This window comes from Mustela putorius, unplaced genomic scaffold (genome assembly GCF_011764305.1).
Source record: "Mustela putorius furo isolate JIRA1106 unplaced genomic scaffold, ASM1176430v1.1 tig00537248_pilon_pilon_pilon, whole genome shotgun sequence".
In the NCBI taxonomy this organism is placed as follows: domain Eukaryota; kingdom Metazoa; phylum Chordata; class Mammalia; order Carnivora; family Mustelidae; genus Mustela; species Mustela putorius.
The window spans coordinates 8,062,494-8,079,099 of NW_025422387.1; the positions used below are offsets into that span (position 1 = coordinate 8,062,494).

At 57.6% G+C, this 16,606-nt stretch overlaps 1 protein-coding gene across 1 annotated transcript in view; it reads left to right on the top strand.

Annotated features, from left to right (window-relative positions):
• The first annotated feature begins 1,147 nt into the window (after positions 1-1,147).
• DTX1 (deltex E3 ubiquitin ligase 1) overlaps positions 1,148-16,606 on the top strand; it is a 33,973-nt gene continuing 18,514 nt past the window's right edge. The window contains exons 1-2 of the mRNA XM_045073502.1: positions 1,148-1,389; positions 1,904-2,901. Of these exons, the coding sequence (XP_044929437.1) occupies positions 2,643-2,901 (259 nt within the window). The 5' untranslated portion in view covers positions 1,148-1,389; positions 1,904-2,642. The remainder of the gene's footprint in view (positions 1,390-1,903; positions 2,902-16,606) is intronic.

The window sequence follows — 16,606 nt, forward strand, 5'->3', positions numbered from 1 at the left end:
TGGTTCAATCTGGGAAAGCCCATCAGGCACTGGGCTGCAGGACAGAGTGGGGGCCTGGGGCTGGGGAGGTCACTCCAGCTGGCTGGGGAACCAGAGTTCGGTTCTGGGAAAGCGCCCCTGACCAGTCCTCCCCTGACCTCACCTAGTTTATCAACATCTGCCCTGGGGAGGAAGAGGAACGTGGGCCGCTCTGGGCAGGCTCCCAAACAGGCCGCTGACCCCCATCTGTTGCCCAGGCTGGAGTTCCCGGACGCATCCTTCATCTTTCCTAATCTAAACACCCACAGGCCTCGGGTGGTCCATCCCCCTCCCAGCTAATGTGTGTGCTCAGCTGCGTCCAGCCTGCCAGAGGAAGGAGAGCTGGCCATCCCATTAACACTGGAGCTGCTGCCATCACCTGCCTCCCTCTCCCTCCAGCCCACCCTCACCCAGCATTTAGTAAGCACCTATTGTTTGCAGGCGTCTGTGAATGAGATGGTGGAGGTTCTCACCTTACCTTCCTCCAAAGTCTCTGTCCCCTGGGCTACGTCACCTAAATTCCCCTCAGGGGGCAAGATGCTCTAGCCATCCCACTCCCCAGTGGTGCTTTGGGGAAGCAGGCTCTGAGCTGCCTAATTAATTCCATCCCGGGAGGAGAACCAGCTCCAGGTGGGTGTCTGGGCACTGCTCAAACCTGCTGTGTGAGCCTGGCAGTTTCTTACCCTCTCTGGTCCTCAGTCTTCCCCTGTTTCGTGATCCCATTTGGCTCTGAAATGGGCCTTGCTAGCCCCTCGCCACGCCCCTCTCCCAGAATAGTGAAAGGAGAAGAGAAAGTTACCCTCCAGTGCTCTCAGATCTTCCTTTGGGCGGTCTCTGGATCATAATCATTCATTCAAGCATTTATTGAGCACCTATTGGGTTCCAGGCCCTGGGACTGGGCAGCTGGAATGTGAAGACGACTACGATTCAAGCAGGCGACCCACAGACACCTCACTCCAAGCCTGGCTTCCTGCATGGGGTCAGGAGACCTCCCGGGGTCCCAGATGGGCCTAGCCGAGGATTTGGGGCGTCCCGGGGACTCGCGTGTCAGCGCCAGCGGCGCTTCGGGGCCCGGTCTGTCTCCTCCCCTTCCTCCTTCTCCGCCCCCTCCACCGCCCCTCCCCGGAGCGCTGCCCGGGCCGCCTCCCACCAGCGGGATCCCGGCTTCCAGAGCCGGCGCGTGCGTCCGTCGGTCGGCGGGGCAGTCTGTCCGGCGCGGAAAGCCCAGCGCCCCGGCGTGCGGTGGCTGCCGGGCCTGGAAGGGAAAGGGCGCGGAGGCGGGACCGCGGTTCCCTCCCACTCTGGGGGGAGCCCAGGAGGCGGCGGTGCTGAAGCGGCGGCGGCGAAGGAGGCAGCACAGCGGAGAAGGCGGTGAGAGCGCGGGGTGCTTAGGGACCCCACCCCCGGCTCCTGCAGGGGGCCGGCGCGCGCAGGGGGGAGTTCTTGGCTGGGGAAGGGGGGCTGGTACTCCCAGGGCGGGAGGCAGCGACGTTCCAGCTCCCGGCTTCGCCTGCTCGGTGACGCGACCCCCGAGGGGCCCTGGGCCGCGCCTGCAGCGCCGCGCATCCTCGCACATCCCCGCGCATATCCGCGCATCCCCGTGCACCCTGCATCCCGGCCGGGCGCGGGCCCCGGGGGAGGGGAGCGCTCGGGGAGCTGAGGAGGGGGCGCCGCAGGCGAGGAGCCCCGGAAAAATCGCGCCCCTGGCCCCAGTCCTCAGTTCAGGCCTGCCCCAAGGGAACACAGGCGGCGACCCCCTTAAGCCCCCCTCGCCGGCCCCCCCATCGGTTCCCCATTGTTCTCAGCCGATCCCTCTCCCGGGAAGGGGGAGGGGGTGCTGCGCTCTCCTCTTAAAGGGCCCTCTCCCCTTCTTGTCTCCCGGCAGGTCGCGAGCACGAGTGGGGTGGGGCGTGCCCACGGGCCCCCGCCCCCCTCGTCCCCCCCGCCCAGCTCCGGAGCCGCAGCCGGGCCGGCGGGCCAGGGGTACGCGGCGCACCCTCCCCCGTGCGTTCTTCAGTCACCCAGGCCTACCAGGACGCCGTGTGGAGCAGGAACCAGGGGGACTGGGACGCCCCCCTTCAGCAGGAGCCGTCGGAGGGGCGGACCCAAGACCAGGCGAGCAGCCCCACTGGAGCCAGGCACAGGGTCTGGGACGCAGTTGGGAGCGCAGAGGGCCGGCTGGGCGCCGCAGAGGCAGCAGCAGGCTGGCCCGGGCCTCCTGGGTGACAGGCCTTGCGTGGCCGGCTGGGAAGAAGTGACCAGAGACCAGCAGGGAAGAGACTGGACCTAGAGCAGGGGCGGCTGCCTCACTCCCTTTCCTGAGCCGAGGGAGCCAAGGAATCTAGAGCAGCGTTTCCCCCATCACAAAAAAAGACACTTGCTTTCCGGAGCAGCACCTTTATGAGACAGCGCTGGGGGAAGGGGTCCTTGGAGCCTGGAGCAGCACCCTGCGCGCCTTTCACTGAGGCCTCTGGGCCTCAGAGAGGACCCCGAGGTAGAAAGGAGACCAGTTGGCTCTTGCTACCCACCCTGGGGAGAGAGGAAGTTCCCTGCCCGCCCCCAGGCCCAGGAGGAGCTGGGCCTGTCCTGGGGGGGTCCTGGCCCCTGAGGCTGCAGCAGCGGCCATGTCCAGGCCAGGCCAAGGTGTGATGCTGCCAGGGAGCGGGCTGGGGTTCCCACCGCAGAACGTGGCCCGGGTGGTGGTGTGGGAGTGGCTAAATGAGCACAGCCGCTGGCGGCCTTACACGGCCACTGTGTGCCACCACATCGAGAATGTGCTCAAGGAGGACGCCCGCGGTTCCGTGGTCCTGGGGCAGGTGGACGCCCAGCTGGTGCCCTACATCATTGACCTGCAGTCCATGCACCAGTTTCGCCAGGACACAGGTGAGCAGACTTGCCCCCGCCCCTCCCCACCTCGCCCCTCCCCACCCCTCCTGCCAGGCTGAGACTGAGCCCTCACCAGCCCACACCAATGTCACCACCCTTCATGGTGGGATGCTGGAATCCCCACAGCATCCCTGAGTCGGGGAGACAGGGACTGCAGGAAGGCTGGTCTGCTGATCCAAAAAAGGGACAGCCTAGCCTCCTCCAGCAGAAGACTCGGGCTCCAGTCCGGCCCTTGTATAAGTTGTAGGACCTTGGGCGAGTCACATCAAGTCTCTTAGCCTCAGCTTCCTTATCTGTAAAATCGGGGAATCAGTGTCTCCCACTGCTGGTTGACAATTAAATAAAATTGTGCTCACTGAGCACAGGACCTAGAAAAGCCTTAGCACCCAGGAAGAGAGCTTTCCAAGCACTTCCTCATTTGATTCTTTTCCAACAGTCACAGACACTAAGTCTTATGATCATATAATTATTATGATCATTATTAGTCCCATTCTACAGATAAAAAAAACTGAGACTCGCAGAAACTGAGTGATTTAAACTCAGAGCGGAGATTTCAGCCCAGGCAATTGAATTCCAGAGCCAGTGCTCTTGACTGGTTTCCTGCACTGGTTCCAGGTGTTGGCGGTATTGGGACAGTGTTTGGGGAGGGGGGGGAGGTGGTGGGGGTGGTGATGGTGGGGGTGGGGTGGCAATGGTAGAGATAGTGTTGGTGGTGTTGCCAATGGTAGTTTTGCCTGTGGAATTGGTGGTGGTTGTGTCGGGAGTTGGGGGGCATTGTGATGGGCAATAATGATGGACAGAGTGAGGTTGGTGGCAGTCTTGGCGGCTGCGTGATAGGCGGATGATGGTGATAAAGATGGTGAGGTCCACGCTCAGCATTCTTGTTCTGGAAACGTGCCATCCCTGTGGAGATCTCTCTGAGTCATTGTGGCTTGGTGGTCTCTGACAAGCTTCGTAGGCAGTGGGGGACAGTGAGTGCCTGCCTCAAGGAAGCTGCCACAGAATCCTTGGCATGTTCAGCCCCAAGGACCAGTGATAGAGGTTTGGGGGGGAGTCCCTATTAATTCCTGGTTGGTAGAACTGCGCATAACAGCCTTGGAAGTAGTAGGACACTTCCCTGTTCTCTAGAGCCATCTAGTATAGTTGCCATCAACAACATGTGGCTATTGAAATTCACATCGATTAAAATTAAACTTTAAAATTCAGTCCCACAGTCCCCTACCCCCCAAGAGCTTAACAGCCACATGTGTCTCATGGCTACCATATTGGACACCAGAGATCCAGAACATTGCCATTACCACAGAAAGTTCTAGTGGATAGCTATACTCTAGGACATCGCTTGGTGTTTACAGAGTGGTCACCAAGCATAGAAACACAGATGAATTCATAATACATGGTTTTAGTTCATCTGTTGCCGTAACTCCAGGCACTGACGGCAGTCGCTGGTGGTACCAGGCATCCATTCATACCATCATACAGTCATTTATTGATCTCGCTGTGTGGCAGACCCTGTGCTAAGCACTAGGAAAGAAACGCATGGAGCAAGACAGAGAGAGTGCTGAGTAGAGGTTCACTGGAGGACCTACACTAGAGGACTTATGCTGGAGGTCCCAGGGAGCAAACAAACACCAAATGCACAGATAATCAGTTGCTGACCTGAGAACATGAAATAAACCTGGGGGAAGGGTGGTGATGGAAGGTTAATCTGAGGAAGTGATGTTTGAACAGGAATCTGAAGAATGAGGGGAGGGAGCAGTGTTCTAGGCAGCGGGAACATCCAGTGCAAAGGCCCTGTGGTAGGAAGGAGCAGCATACATTCAAATCCACTGTGTGTAGAGTGCGGTGAATGAGAAGGTGGTGCAAGACGGGGTTGGAGCACAGCCTGGACAGCCATAAAAGGGGCTTTAAATTTTTTCCAGACAGTAGAGAAAATCGCCATCGAACCCTCCTGCCCATTCTTCCCCGGAGGCACTGAGTCCCTGATAGAGAACTAAGAAATGCTAGGCATCCCCTTCCCTATTCATCCTGTTTATCCCCAAACCCTCTCTGGTGCAGGGCAGCGGTTGGACATCAGGAGGAGGTGGGTTTTCTCTTTGGTCTGATGTTTGGCTTCTGCAGGTTCAGAACTAGCACTGGAAGTGGAAATTTTCCATAGTCTGGCTTGGAGGGTGACCCTGAGTGGCCGGGATAGCCACCTCCCCACCCCCAAGGCTGAGGGTTGACCACTCGGTCTCTGATCCCCTCTTTCGGGCCCCTTTTCTATACCCAACACACCCACTTGGGCCCCTAGCTACCCAGACTGCCCCCATACCCCGCTTTGGCAGTCCCCTCTGCCACTCTGTTGGCAGCACCCTGAACTTCAACCTCGCTGAAGTTCAGCTTCATTTACTTCCCTGCACCTCCTCCCCGGAGCTGCTCACCCACACCTGCCCCCTGTTTGCCGGAAAAGGGAAAAAACCACTTATCCCTCAACAGGCTGCTGGGAGGCTGCCAAGACCCCCCAGTGAGGGAGGAAGGCCTGGAAATCTATGGGGTGGAGAGTGGGGCACCTTAGTTGGGGAAAATTGTTGGGGGGGGAGGGGCTCAATGCCTCCCCAGCAGACCCGTTATCATGCGCCCCCTGCTCCTCCCAGAAGTAAGACAATGGCAAGAAAGGACATCTTGTTCTCACTGGTAATGGTCCGGGGAGACTCTCAAGCAGGTGTCCTTAGCTCTCGCCTCAGTGTCCACATTTATGAAATGAGCAAGAGTATCGCCTTGCTAGCAGGGTTGTTGGGTAATGGAGAGAACCAAGCCTGTTATTTTATCTCACAAACATTGATCACCCACCATGAGCCTAGCATGTACTAAGCACTACAGATGAGCAAGAAATGGGTAGGAAATGCTCAATCTTGAAGACTATGATTTTGTCTCTTTTTCTTTCTGTCACACACACACACACACACACACACAACCATATAAAGTTAGGAAACCGAAAGCTCTCACATATATACTGAAATGAACACAGCTCCTATCTAGATTTTCTAATTGCAAAATTCTTGATAAATTCACTGAAGCTGAACTTTTTAACTTGGTTTGGGGGGCGGTGGCACGGAGCCCCAGCTTTGCTAGTACCCTAACGCTAGAGCTGAGCTGACAGACTTTCTGATTAGGTCAGATAGTAACTATCTTAGCCTTTGTGGGCCAGCCGGTCCCTGTTGTAAGTGCTCACATCTGCCGTTGTGGTACGAACGCAGACATAGACGGGAAGCGAGTGAACAATTGGGCTGTGTTCTAATAAAACGAGTTGTGGACGCTGAAATTTTCACAAGTCATGAAATAGTCTTTGTTTTCCAACTATTTAAAAATGTGAAAACCACTCTCAGTTCATGAACTGTGCAAAAGCTGGCCGGGGAAGGATTTGACCAGCAGGCTCCAGCTCACTGACCCCTGCTGTCTCGTGTTCTTGACCTGCCCCTGGGCTAACACAGGGGCACCCCCCCTCGCTCCCCACCCCCCAAGACACAGCATATACCGAACTCCACATCTCGTGGTGGGTGCGACGGTGCACACGCGTGTATCTACAAACACACAGCACCAGTGGCTTGGATGCCACTGACGCAGGAATGCCCTGTGTGTGTGTGTCGTGCAGCCAGCGGAAGGAAGCCCGGGTGTCAGGCTTGGCCCACAGGAGAGAGGCCAGGCTGGGTCCCACGGGGGCTTCTGTTTGTTCAGCCGGTGCCTGCTCACCTCTTCCCTGCTGGGCTGTTTTCATCACTCCCCACGGGAGGTGAGGTTCCCTTTGAAGCTCTGCAGGTCCACAGCCCACGTGCAGGGGGAAGGCTGTGACCCTGGGCCACGTGATGTTAGATCCCTCACCCTGGGGTCCCAGGCACAGGCCTGAGAGGGAGAGCCAGGGTAGGCGAGGGATAAGGCAGAGGCATGTCCTCTGCAGGACCATGATCTTCTCGCTGTTTCCCTCACACTTTCCTCATTCTTCCTTGGTCTTGAGCTGCCCCTACCATGGGCAAATCAAGAGTCACGAATGGGAAATGCAGGTCAATGGGTTTGCCCCAGTGGGTGCAGCAAGTGGGGGCACAGGTGTCCCCAAGGGTCACGGCGGTCTTGGGGACAGGGCTGCCTCCCTTGCGAGGCCACAACTTCCCTGAAGGTCATTGTCCCCCACCCTGCCATTGGGGTGGTGGCTTCTGAGGGCCTCACCCAGACCCCAGATTTTCCACGTGTTCCCCACAGCTGGACAGCGATGTGACTTAGCCACCTCCCAGGCAACTCCCACATTCCTCCCTGAACTCACATGGTTGGGACAGGACGGGCCACCTTTCTGACGGATTAGTGTCTCCCATTCTCCTCTCCCTTGCTAGGGGGACTTACGGCAGCCTTCTTCTCACTCTGAGGATGGGACAGCTGAGGCTGGGGAGGTCAGGCTGGGGACCATCCATAGCTGCTGTCCCGAGGCTTGAAGCTTGGCAGCAGCGGCACTTCCAGACCGTAGGGCTGGAGCAATGGGGGCGACTGGTTTCAGTTTCCTGAGCCTGCATCATTCCCTCTCCGGGGAGCTTGGGCTCCTCTCAGCCCTGGTCACTGCCCTTATGGGAATGTCCTGTCTGAGGACATGCTTAGGCTGTTGGAAACCAGAGGGGCCACCCAGAGAGGGAAGCGGCCGTCACCAGGGAAAGCACTGCCAGAATTTAAACTCCTAGGCAGGCCGTTGTTACAGATGGAGAGACTGAGGCCAGAGAGAGTGAGTGACTTACCCACAGTCACACACCCATTCAGCCCCAAGCTGGAATCCAGGCCACTCAGACAGGTCTCAGGGATGGAGAGGGTCCCCTCCCCCTTCTCCCTTGAGAGCTCTGTTGGGGCTTGTTGTCAGGGTCCAGTCCAAGGCAGGAGTGGCCTGGGCAACGCCAGAGGCCTCCGGGACCAGCTCCCTAGTTAAAGGACCCCTGGACTCTCTCCCAGCTGAGCTGGGAGACTCCGGCAGCTGGGCTTGACAGCGGAGGCGGGAAGGAGCTGTGTGGGGGCAGGGAGGGGTCCATCCCATGGTGGTAGCAGGTCCAATGAGTGGAAATCTGTTCACATGGCTGTCTCCCAGCACTCCCTGCTGCAAGACCTCCATTTCAACCACCACAGACCGCCCTTTTAGCCTCCAGGTGCTTTTCTGACTCCAGGAGACTCTTCTGAAAACATAAACTCATTTTCACTTTTATCTAACAGTTCAGTGGTGCCTGGTCAGTGACAGGCTCTGGGCTGGGTCCTGGGGACACCAAGAGAGGGACAGGACCCTTGCCAGCGTGATTTCAGAGTCTGGTGAAGGCCAAGGCAGATCCATAGCATGGGAACCGCACTTGAAGCCTCTGACTCAGATACGGAGCTGAATTCAGCCTGGTCCTTTGCTGGCTGTGCGACGGTGGGCACACCCCCTAACTTCTGGCAGCCTCCATTCCCGCCTTGGTAAAGGGACAATGACAACAGTCCCTCCCGAGAGGGCTGCCATGAGGCCAGGTCATGTGGGCAGCGTGAGCCTGGGGGCTCTGAGAGGGAGGACTTCCTTGAGGACCAGACCTCCACGAGCGGGTTCGGTTTGAGGAACACTTCCAGGTGGCAGAAGCAGCATCGCTGAGGTCCTGGAGGAGATCTCAGGCCCAGGTGGAAGAAGGAGGTTGTGACACAAGAGGGGAGGGGGTAAGGGAGGCCTCTTGGGTCCCACTGGGTGTCACAGGGCTGCCAGCTGCTGCCCGTTAGCAGGCGGGCCCCAGGGGACCCGGCGCCGCGCTGCAGGACCAGCCTCGTTAATCACGGACCCTTGGAAGCCAGAGCTGATGCAGGCTGGGGGTGGGGGTGGGGGGCTGACGCAGGCACAACCTTACAACCCACTGGGCTCTCCCCACCCAGCCAGTAGGCTTCACCCCATTTTCCACACAGCAAAACTGAGGCTCAGAGGGTGGGGAGCCTGAGCTAGGAGGAGGGGGGTGGGACATTCAGATTCAGGTCTTCGGAGCCCCCTCCCCTTGCCAGGCCTGGCAGCCCCAGCACCTTGGACAGCACTGCCAGCGTCCTGCCAGTGCTTGTCGGTTGGTGCGGGGGTGGGGGCTTGGGGGGGGGCGGGTCCTGGGTCAGATCCTCTTCATACCCAGCTTCTTCCCTCTCCTCTCCTGTCCCTGCCCCTCCTTTTCCCCCCTGCATCCTTCCCTGCCTTCTCCCATCGCCCCAGCCTCCTCCTTCAGAGGGAGCTATGGAGTCCAACCCAGAGGGGATGAGGCTGTGGCAGGGGAGGGGATGGGGCCCGATGGGCCAGGAGGCCAGGCACCAAGGATGTGGGGCTGTTCCTCGCCTCGGGCCCTACGAGCAACCAGGTTGGGGACTCAGTCCCCTTGGGATCCTGTGCGGCTGTGTCCTTGCTCTGCCACCCTGGCTAAGCTCCTCTCCCTCTCTGGGCTCCTCCCACTGGGGCTCTGGGGCTGCTCCAGGAGGCCACCTCCACCTGCCCAGGCCGTAGTAGCAGGCTTGGTGATGGGGTACGGGAGGGAGTCTGGCACCCAGCCCTGGAGCTGAGTGCCCTGAAATGCGGAACAAAGGACAAGGCAATCAAAGCAGGCAGTGCTGGCGGCCAGGCTGGTCCTGCCAGCAGCCGCAGCACAGCCACCGCTCCTCCTGATGACAGGCCAGGCCCGCCACTGCGGGGGCCTTTGTCCCCTCTCCTTCCAGCCGCAAGCAGAACACACAAGAGGAAGCACATGGTTTACCTGAAACCACACCATTCTGGAGCTCTCCTTGTAGAGCGGTTCCTCTCTCCTGGAGAACGAGGGTTCATTCATGCCAAGGTGTTAGTTACCCGACACTGTGGAAGAGAGAGAAGGGACCTGAGCTCAAGATCTACCCCGATTTCTAGGGGATTGGGGCCAAATCCCTGCTTTTCCTGGGACCCAGTTCCCCCATCTTGACAGGGGCGGAAAACTCCCATGGCCAGAGAGCCCGGGAAGCTCACAGAAGTGTGTGCAGTGGCTGGGAAGGCAAAGGCTCTCGGTTGTTGTTCTCTAGTGCTTGGCACACAGTAGGTGCTCAATTAATGTTCAGACCCATGACTGTGGTGGCCGTGGCTCAGTTTCAGGGAACGGTTGCCGAGGAGGCCAGCCCCTGTGTCCACCTCTTTGGATATTTGGGGATTTTTGAAATCCAGACTTGAGTGAGTCTCCCCCAATTTTTAAATGACCAGCATTTAAAAATGTAAATAGCATGCACACCAAAACACACGCTCATCCACCACTAACTTGCAATCTCCAAGCTAGTCATTTGTAGCTTCAGTTAGGTGCCCTCACCTATATTTGGTCCTTTCTTCCTTCATTCAGTGAGCATTTTCCAAGTGCCTGTCCCTGTGTTCCCGGCTCTCAGGGGATGCTAAGGTGGCTGAATGCCAGCCCAGCTTCTGGGAGGCTCCCAGGCTGGAGCGAACACAGCCTCAATATTTGAGTGAGCTATGTACTTCCGCGGGGTACTGCAGGTGCAAGGTGCTATGGGAGCCCCAGGAAGGGTGTGGTTCTCCCTAGGGGAGGCAGAGAAAAATCCAAGAGGATAGCACTGGAGCTGAGCCAGGAAAACCAGGAAGATTGTTTGGGAACTCGGCAGGGAGCAAAGTGAGGTAGTGAATGGAGCATCGGAGGCAGCGGTGTGTGCAGATTCACAGAGGCACAGGTCTGCACGATGTGTTCAGAAAATAACTAGAAGTTTGGTGTGGTTAGAGTGTCAGGCTTCACAGCATGTGAGGGGTCTCAGAGATGAGCTGAAGAGCTTCGACTGATTCCAAAGGTCACTAGGGAGCCAGTGATGTGTGTTGAGCGGAGGAGGGATGGGGTCAGATCAGTTTGGTTCTGGTTGCCACGTGAGAACACACTGCAGGGCACAGAGGCTGGAAGCTGGGACCCGGGGCAGAGGCTACCACAGAAGCAGAAGCCAGCCCTGATGGTGGCTGGGACTGGGGAGGTGGCGGTGGAAGTGGGTAGAAGTTCAGATCCGTCTAGGTAACATCCGGATTTCATAATGTAGTAGCTGTGTGACCTGGGGCAAGTCGCTTCACCTCTCTGTGCTGCAGCATCTGTACGATGTAACGATTAATAACGGAACGGTTCTGAAGGGCGTTGTGTGGACTGAGAGTTGGCCAAGTGGAACACTTAGAACAGACCCTGCCCCACAGTAGCTCCTCAGCGGGGGCGTTTACTATTGTGATGATGTTTATTTCAGAGATGAGGAAGGAGATGCTCAGAGCAGTCGGGTCAGCTGCCCAGGGCCACACCGCACTCCAGGAGCTGGAGGCTGTCTGTTCCTTCTATTCCCCACCCCCTTATCTCCACCTGTAGCTCTTGCTGTTGTGCAAAGGGGCTGAACCCAAGTGTGCTAGAAGCCAGGTGACCAAGAAGCCCCCACGTGGCCCATAAAACAGGCACAGGCAGCTGCCAGCAGCCAGCGGGACACAGGTCTTTGGAAACCCACATGAAGGCGGCAGCCTCCCCCAGTGCCGTGGCAGCCCCCCTCCCCCAGCCTCTCCGTGGCCCTGGCCTGGCTGCCGGCCGACCCTGGGGAGCCTGGGCCAGCTTCAAACGTGCAGAAACCACTAATGGGCCACGGCTCTGCCTGACGAGTCCCGTGGGAGCGTTTGAAGGCAAACAGAATGCTGCAGGATTATTGATCCCGAGGCGTGGGGTGGGGGAAAGGCACCCTGGGGCCAGAGGCTGGGGTTCAGATCCTGGCCAGGCCCCTGCCCTAGCCACCCCAACTCATCTTCTCAAGGAGCCTGACTCTCCCCATCTTCCAAATGGGTCTAAAATCCATCGGGCTGACGTGGAGACGGGGTGGCGCGTGGAGCTGACACAGCTAGAGCATTCCAGCAATCAGGATGGTTGTACGGTTACCGTTGCTGCTGCTTCAGGGGGCGCTGGCCATGCGGACGATCAGTGGGGGATAAACGTAGAGGAACTCTATTCTCGAAGACCAACTAGCAGGCTGAAGCCTCAACCGTGTGCCTTGCCCAACCTCCGTGCCTCAGTTTCCTCCTCCAGGAAATAGGCAGTAGAGCCAACAGTAGAGGGAACCGCGATGGAATCCAGGCAGCCCGGTATGGGGTCTGGCGAGACCACTGCCTCGCACGTAACCTCGGGCATCTTCCTAAACCTCTCTGTGCCTCCGTTTCGTCACCCCTACCATGGGGGTAATGATATCCCTACCTCATCGGGGTGTCACGAGGATTATGTGAGTTGACAAGAACCCAGACCATAGATGTGTGTTCTCTGACTGAGAACTGTTGGTGTTGTGATTATATCTAGGTTGGTGGAGGAGTCGATGAGGTCCCTCACTGGGGCCCAGCATCTTGTGGGCACTCAACTCATACTCAACGCCCTGCCCAGCCTCCAGTCACGGGCCTGCAGCAGGACACCTCCCACCTGACAGGAAGTCCCATGACTGCCTCCCACGGGGCCTTCCTTCCCATTGGGGTCTGGGTCTCCCCAAACTGAGTTCACTTCCCTGCAGGAAGCTGCCTCCAGAGGGAGGGGTGTCCTGCTGGGCCTCGGGGCTGGCTCAGTCTAGGCAGGGGCCCTTTGGAGGGTGAGGGGCAAACAGGAGGGCATGGGCCCTCCCTTCTCTACAGTCAACTTCTTCTTCATACCAAAAGCTGGGTGCTAAGACACCCACACAGCCCGCCTCCAGGAAGGGGGTCTGATCAGCGCTACATTCTCAGGGCAGAAAACTCTCACAGCTAAACACAGAGATCAAAGCTGAGGTAGTGAGTTCCCCATCGCTGGAGGGATCCTAGGCTGGGTTACTGCTTAGCTGTGTTGAACCCCTGAGAACCAGCCCAACCTGGTCTTTCCTTTATTCCATGAAAGGAGCATCCGTCCCAGCCCTCCCAAGGTTTCATTTCTCTGGGGCTCAGTTGCCTCATCTGTAAAACGGGAATAATGCTGGTCCCTCCTGGGAAGGAACCCTGTGCAAGGAGAAAACGTGTTAGTGAAGGAAAGTGCTGAGCACAGCATCTGGTGCACAGCAGGCGCTCAATAAATGCTCACTCCGTTGTTACAGCCATAGCTACTATCGGCTCTCCTCCGGGCTCCTCCCTGTCTCTTGGCCTCACTCTCTTGTTCTCTCTCTGTGACTCTGTCAGTCTCTAGATTTGGGATTTTTTTTTTTCTTCATGTCCCTCCCACCTGGTCTCGCACTCTGCCCCCAGCTCTCCTGGTACCTCCATGCCACAGCATTTCCCATTTTGAACTTGGCTTTCCTTTGGCAGTCTCTCTGTGCATGTGTGTCTCTGTCTCCCTGCGCCTCCCTCCCCCATCTCTCACTCCCCACTGTGTTTTGATCTCTCTGCTTGTCTCTGCCCCTGGCGTGAACCACTCACTGGCTGCAGTGGCCCCCCGCCGCCCCACGCCCTGTCTCCACGGGCCCAGCTCCCGAAATCCTCCAGCCGACATTTGGCCAAAGCCCCTCTTCCCTCAGTGCAGCTGGAGCGAGATTGGAATTTTTCAGCCAAACATCTTAAGAAATGAAAGGAAGTTTGGGGGACAGACAACAAACGCAGACACACAAAAACAAGCCCAGAAATGGTCCGTGCTTGACACAGGTCCCTAACCGCCACGGGAGCACAGCCTCCCCCCTTCTTGTCCCGCCCCCGGGGCCCCTGGAGGCCCAAGAGGAAGCGGTCTGCTCAGGGACACCCAGTGGAGTGGGTGGCTGAAAGAGACCAGCTGTGCCTCCAGGCCCCCAGTTTCCCAGTTTCCCAGGCTGAAGAACCTCCGGCCCCATCGTAGACCCATTGTTTTGGCCAAAAATCTAGGCCAAAGACACTGGGGAGAAGTGCTTCTGCTCCCTGGGAACTCGGAAGATCGCAGCCCAGGCGGGTCACCCGGGATCCAGCAGGCCCCCCGCGGCCTGGTGCAGGGCCAGTCTGAGCCCAAGGTGGATGGATGGGCGGCAGGCCGGCACGGCAGGGTGCAGGGCCCAGCAGGGAGGCAGCAGCTGCCCTAATTACTCCAGCTCTTCAGGTTCCAATCTCGTTTGAAAAGGACTCCAGGGACGCAGCCTTTAATAACTACCAGTAAACAGGCAGGAAAATCGATACCGGGTAAATAGAGCCCTGGAGAGAGGGACGCCTGGGCTGGCTGGCCCTGACCTGCTGGGAGGGGCTCCCAGAGTTCTTTGTCGCGGGGCTGGCCACACCCCTTTCCAGCCCTGTCCCCCCTTCCCTGGAGACCCTGTGTGCGCGTTGGCTCCGGCCGCGGTCTCAGCTCCCTCTCCGCTAAGACCAGCCTCTCCTCCTCCTATCCATTCCCTCCGAGCCCTGACCTGTGCCAAGTAGGTTGCCTGTTTCCATTACAGACACCTCTGTTGCACCAGGCTCTGTGCCTGGTGCTGGGAAGGCAGGCGTGGGTCCGACCTGGTTCTTGTCCTCCTGAAAGTCATCCGCCAGCAAGGGAGATTAAGAACAACAATGAGTGATTTAATGACGATGCAAGGACACTTGTGCAATTTAAAGCTGCCAGTGCCAGCCAGAGCTGCAGAAACAGAAAAGCAAGTCCAGGAAGGGGGGGGGGACACGGGGAGGGTTTTGCTGGATGAATAGGAGTTCACCAAGCGAACAAGGGCTGGGAGAGGGAGAATGCGGTATGTAGTATGGTTGTGTCATAACAGCTTCTTGTTAACATTCACTGAGCACCTACCGCGGCCAATCACTCTGCTGATCTCTGTGACCAGCATTATCTTGTTTTGTCCTACAGTAGTTCGTTGGGGGTATATATTCATACCTCCATTTTGCAGATGAACGCACTGAGGCTATGTGTGGAGCCAGGATTTGCCCATGGCCTCTGAGTCTTCTGAATTGCCTCTCTCAACCTCTTCACGCTGCATCTCCCACCTCTGACCCTGCCTAGCCCCGCTCAAGACTTGACACCCAGCCGTGATTAACTAAAGCAAGTTCCCATCCTTTCCCTCATCCCCCCAGGGCTTAACACCTTCTGGGTAACACAGCGCCTTCACCCTCACTAGGAGGTTCAGGGCAGAACTGCAGGCATGTCAGACCTGAAGAACATCTATGACGAGGCCCCATTTTGCAGACGGGCAAACGGACTCTCTGAGGAGACCTGCCCTCAGGAGCAGAGCAGGAACAGGATCCAAAAATGTTTCCTCTCATCCTCTCTCAGGCCTGCCCTGGAGGAACAGCATTGTCAAGGGAAAAAATCGATATGCACACACTCAATTAAAATGATAAATCAGGCCTCAGAACAAGGCAGCCCGGGAGACGAGGGAGGGGAGATGTTTGCGTGGTTGGCTTGAACAGTACAGGTGTCCAGGGACTCTAGCCTCACAGGTCTCTCTCCTGTCCCTCCTCTTTTTTCCCAGCTCTCGGGGGCTGGGCAGTTGACAGAGGCAGGGGTAGTCCATAATCCTTGGGATTCTGACAGAGGACAGAGCAGAGGGTTAGCTATTTCAGCCTTGGGTGGTGACCCAAGTGAAGGTCTGGGAGAGTCCAGGCTCGGGAGAGAGAAGCCTGAGCAAGGCAGGGGGAGGCAAGGATCTTCAGGAAAGGGCGGGTGGTGGGTCCCTACCCATCTGACTGCAGATCCCCGGACTGGACCGGGCACCCCGGGGTTATGCGAGTTAGCAGCCGAAATGCATTCTACATTGTGAGGGGTTACTGCCTGCCAGGCTCTGTGCTTGGCACTGGGGTAGAGCAGTGAGCAAAGCAGTCAAGATCCCTGACCTCTTGGACCGACAGCCTGGTGGGAAGAGACAGAGAGTAAAGAAAGTATGCAGATTAATGTGTCATATCAGGTAGTGCTGACTGCCAAGGAGAAAAAGAATGCCAGGCAAGAAGATGGGAACCAGGACAGCTGTGTTAGAAGGTGGTCTGGGAAAGTCTTTCTGCGTGGGTGACATTGGAGCAGAGACCAAAGGAAACTAGGAGAATATCAGCCCCTGCTCCAACCACCAAGTCATATTCCAGGTGGAGGGAACAGCAGAGGCAAAGCCCCGAGGCTGGACAGTGCTTGGAGTGTTGGAGGAACAGCAAGGAAGCCAGGGTGGCTGGAGAAGAGGGACAGAGAGGAAGACGCAACATGGGACTTGGGAGGAGCTTTGTAGACAATGGGGGCTTTGGAGGTCACAGCGAGGACTTTGGCTTTGGCTCCCAGTGAGAGGGGAGGCCATGGGAGGATTTGGGGCAGAAGAAAGATGTAATCTGATTAGCATTGAAAAAGAAACAGACTACAGAATACAAGGGCAGAGGCAGAGGACAGTCGTGAGTCTACTGCAAGAGTCCAAGCTGGAGAGAGACAGGGGTTTAGACCAGGTAGAATCAGTGCAGTGAGAAGTGGTCAGGTGTGGGATGTGTTTGAAGCTAGAGGTGACTGGTTCTGCTAGTAGGCTGGATATAAGGTATGAGGTCAGGCAAGGATAAGGCCAAGTTCTGGGGGAGGGGGCGGTATTGGGGCCCAAGCAGCTGGAAGGGTAGTGCTCTATCCAGCCATCCCAATGAGGTCCACTTCAGGAGGAGCAGGTTTAGGGTAGGGAAAGATCAGAGCTCTGCTTTAGCAGAGGTGACCTTGAGAGGCCCGTTGGAGCTCCCCAGGAGGGTGCCAAGGAGGCAGCTAGAACCGCAAGTCCGGCTCCCAGAGGGAGAGGGTGGGTCTGGAAATGGTGGATTGGAATCACCTGA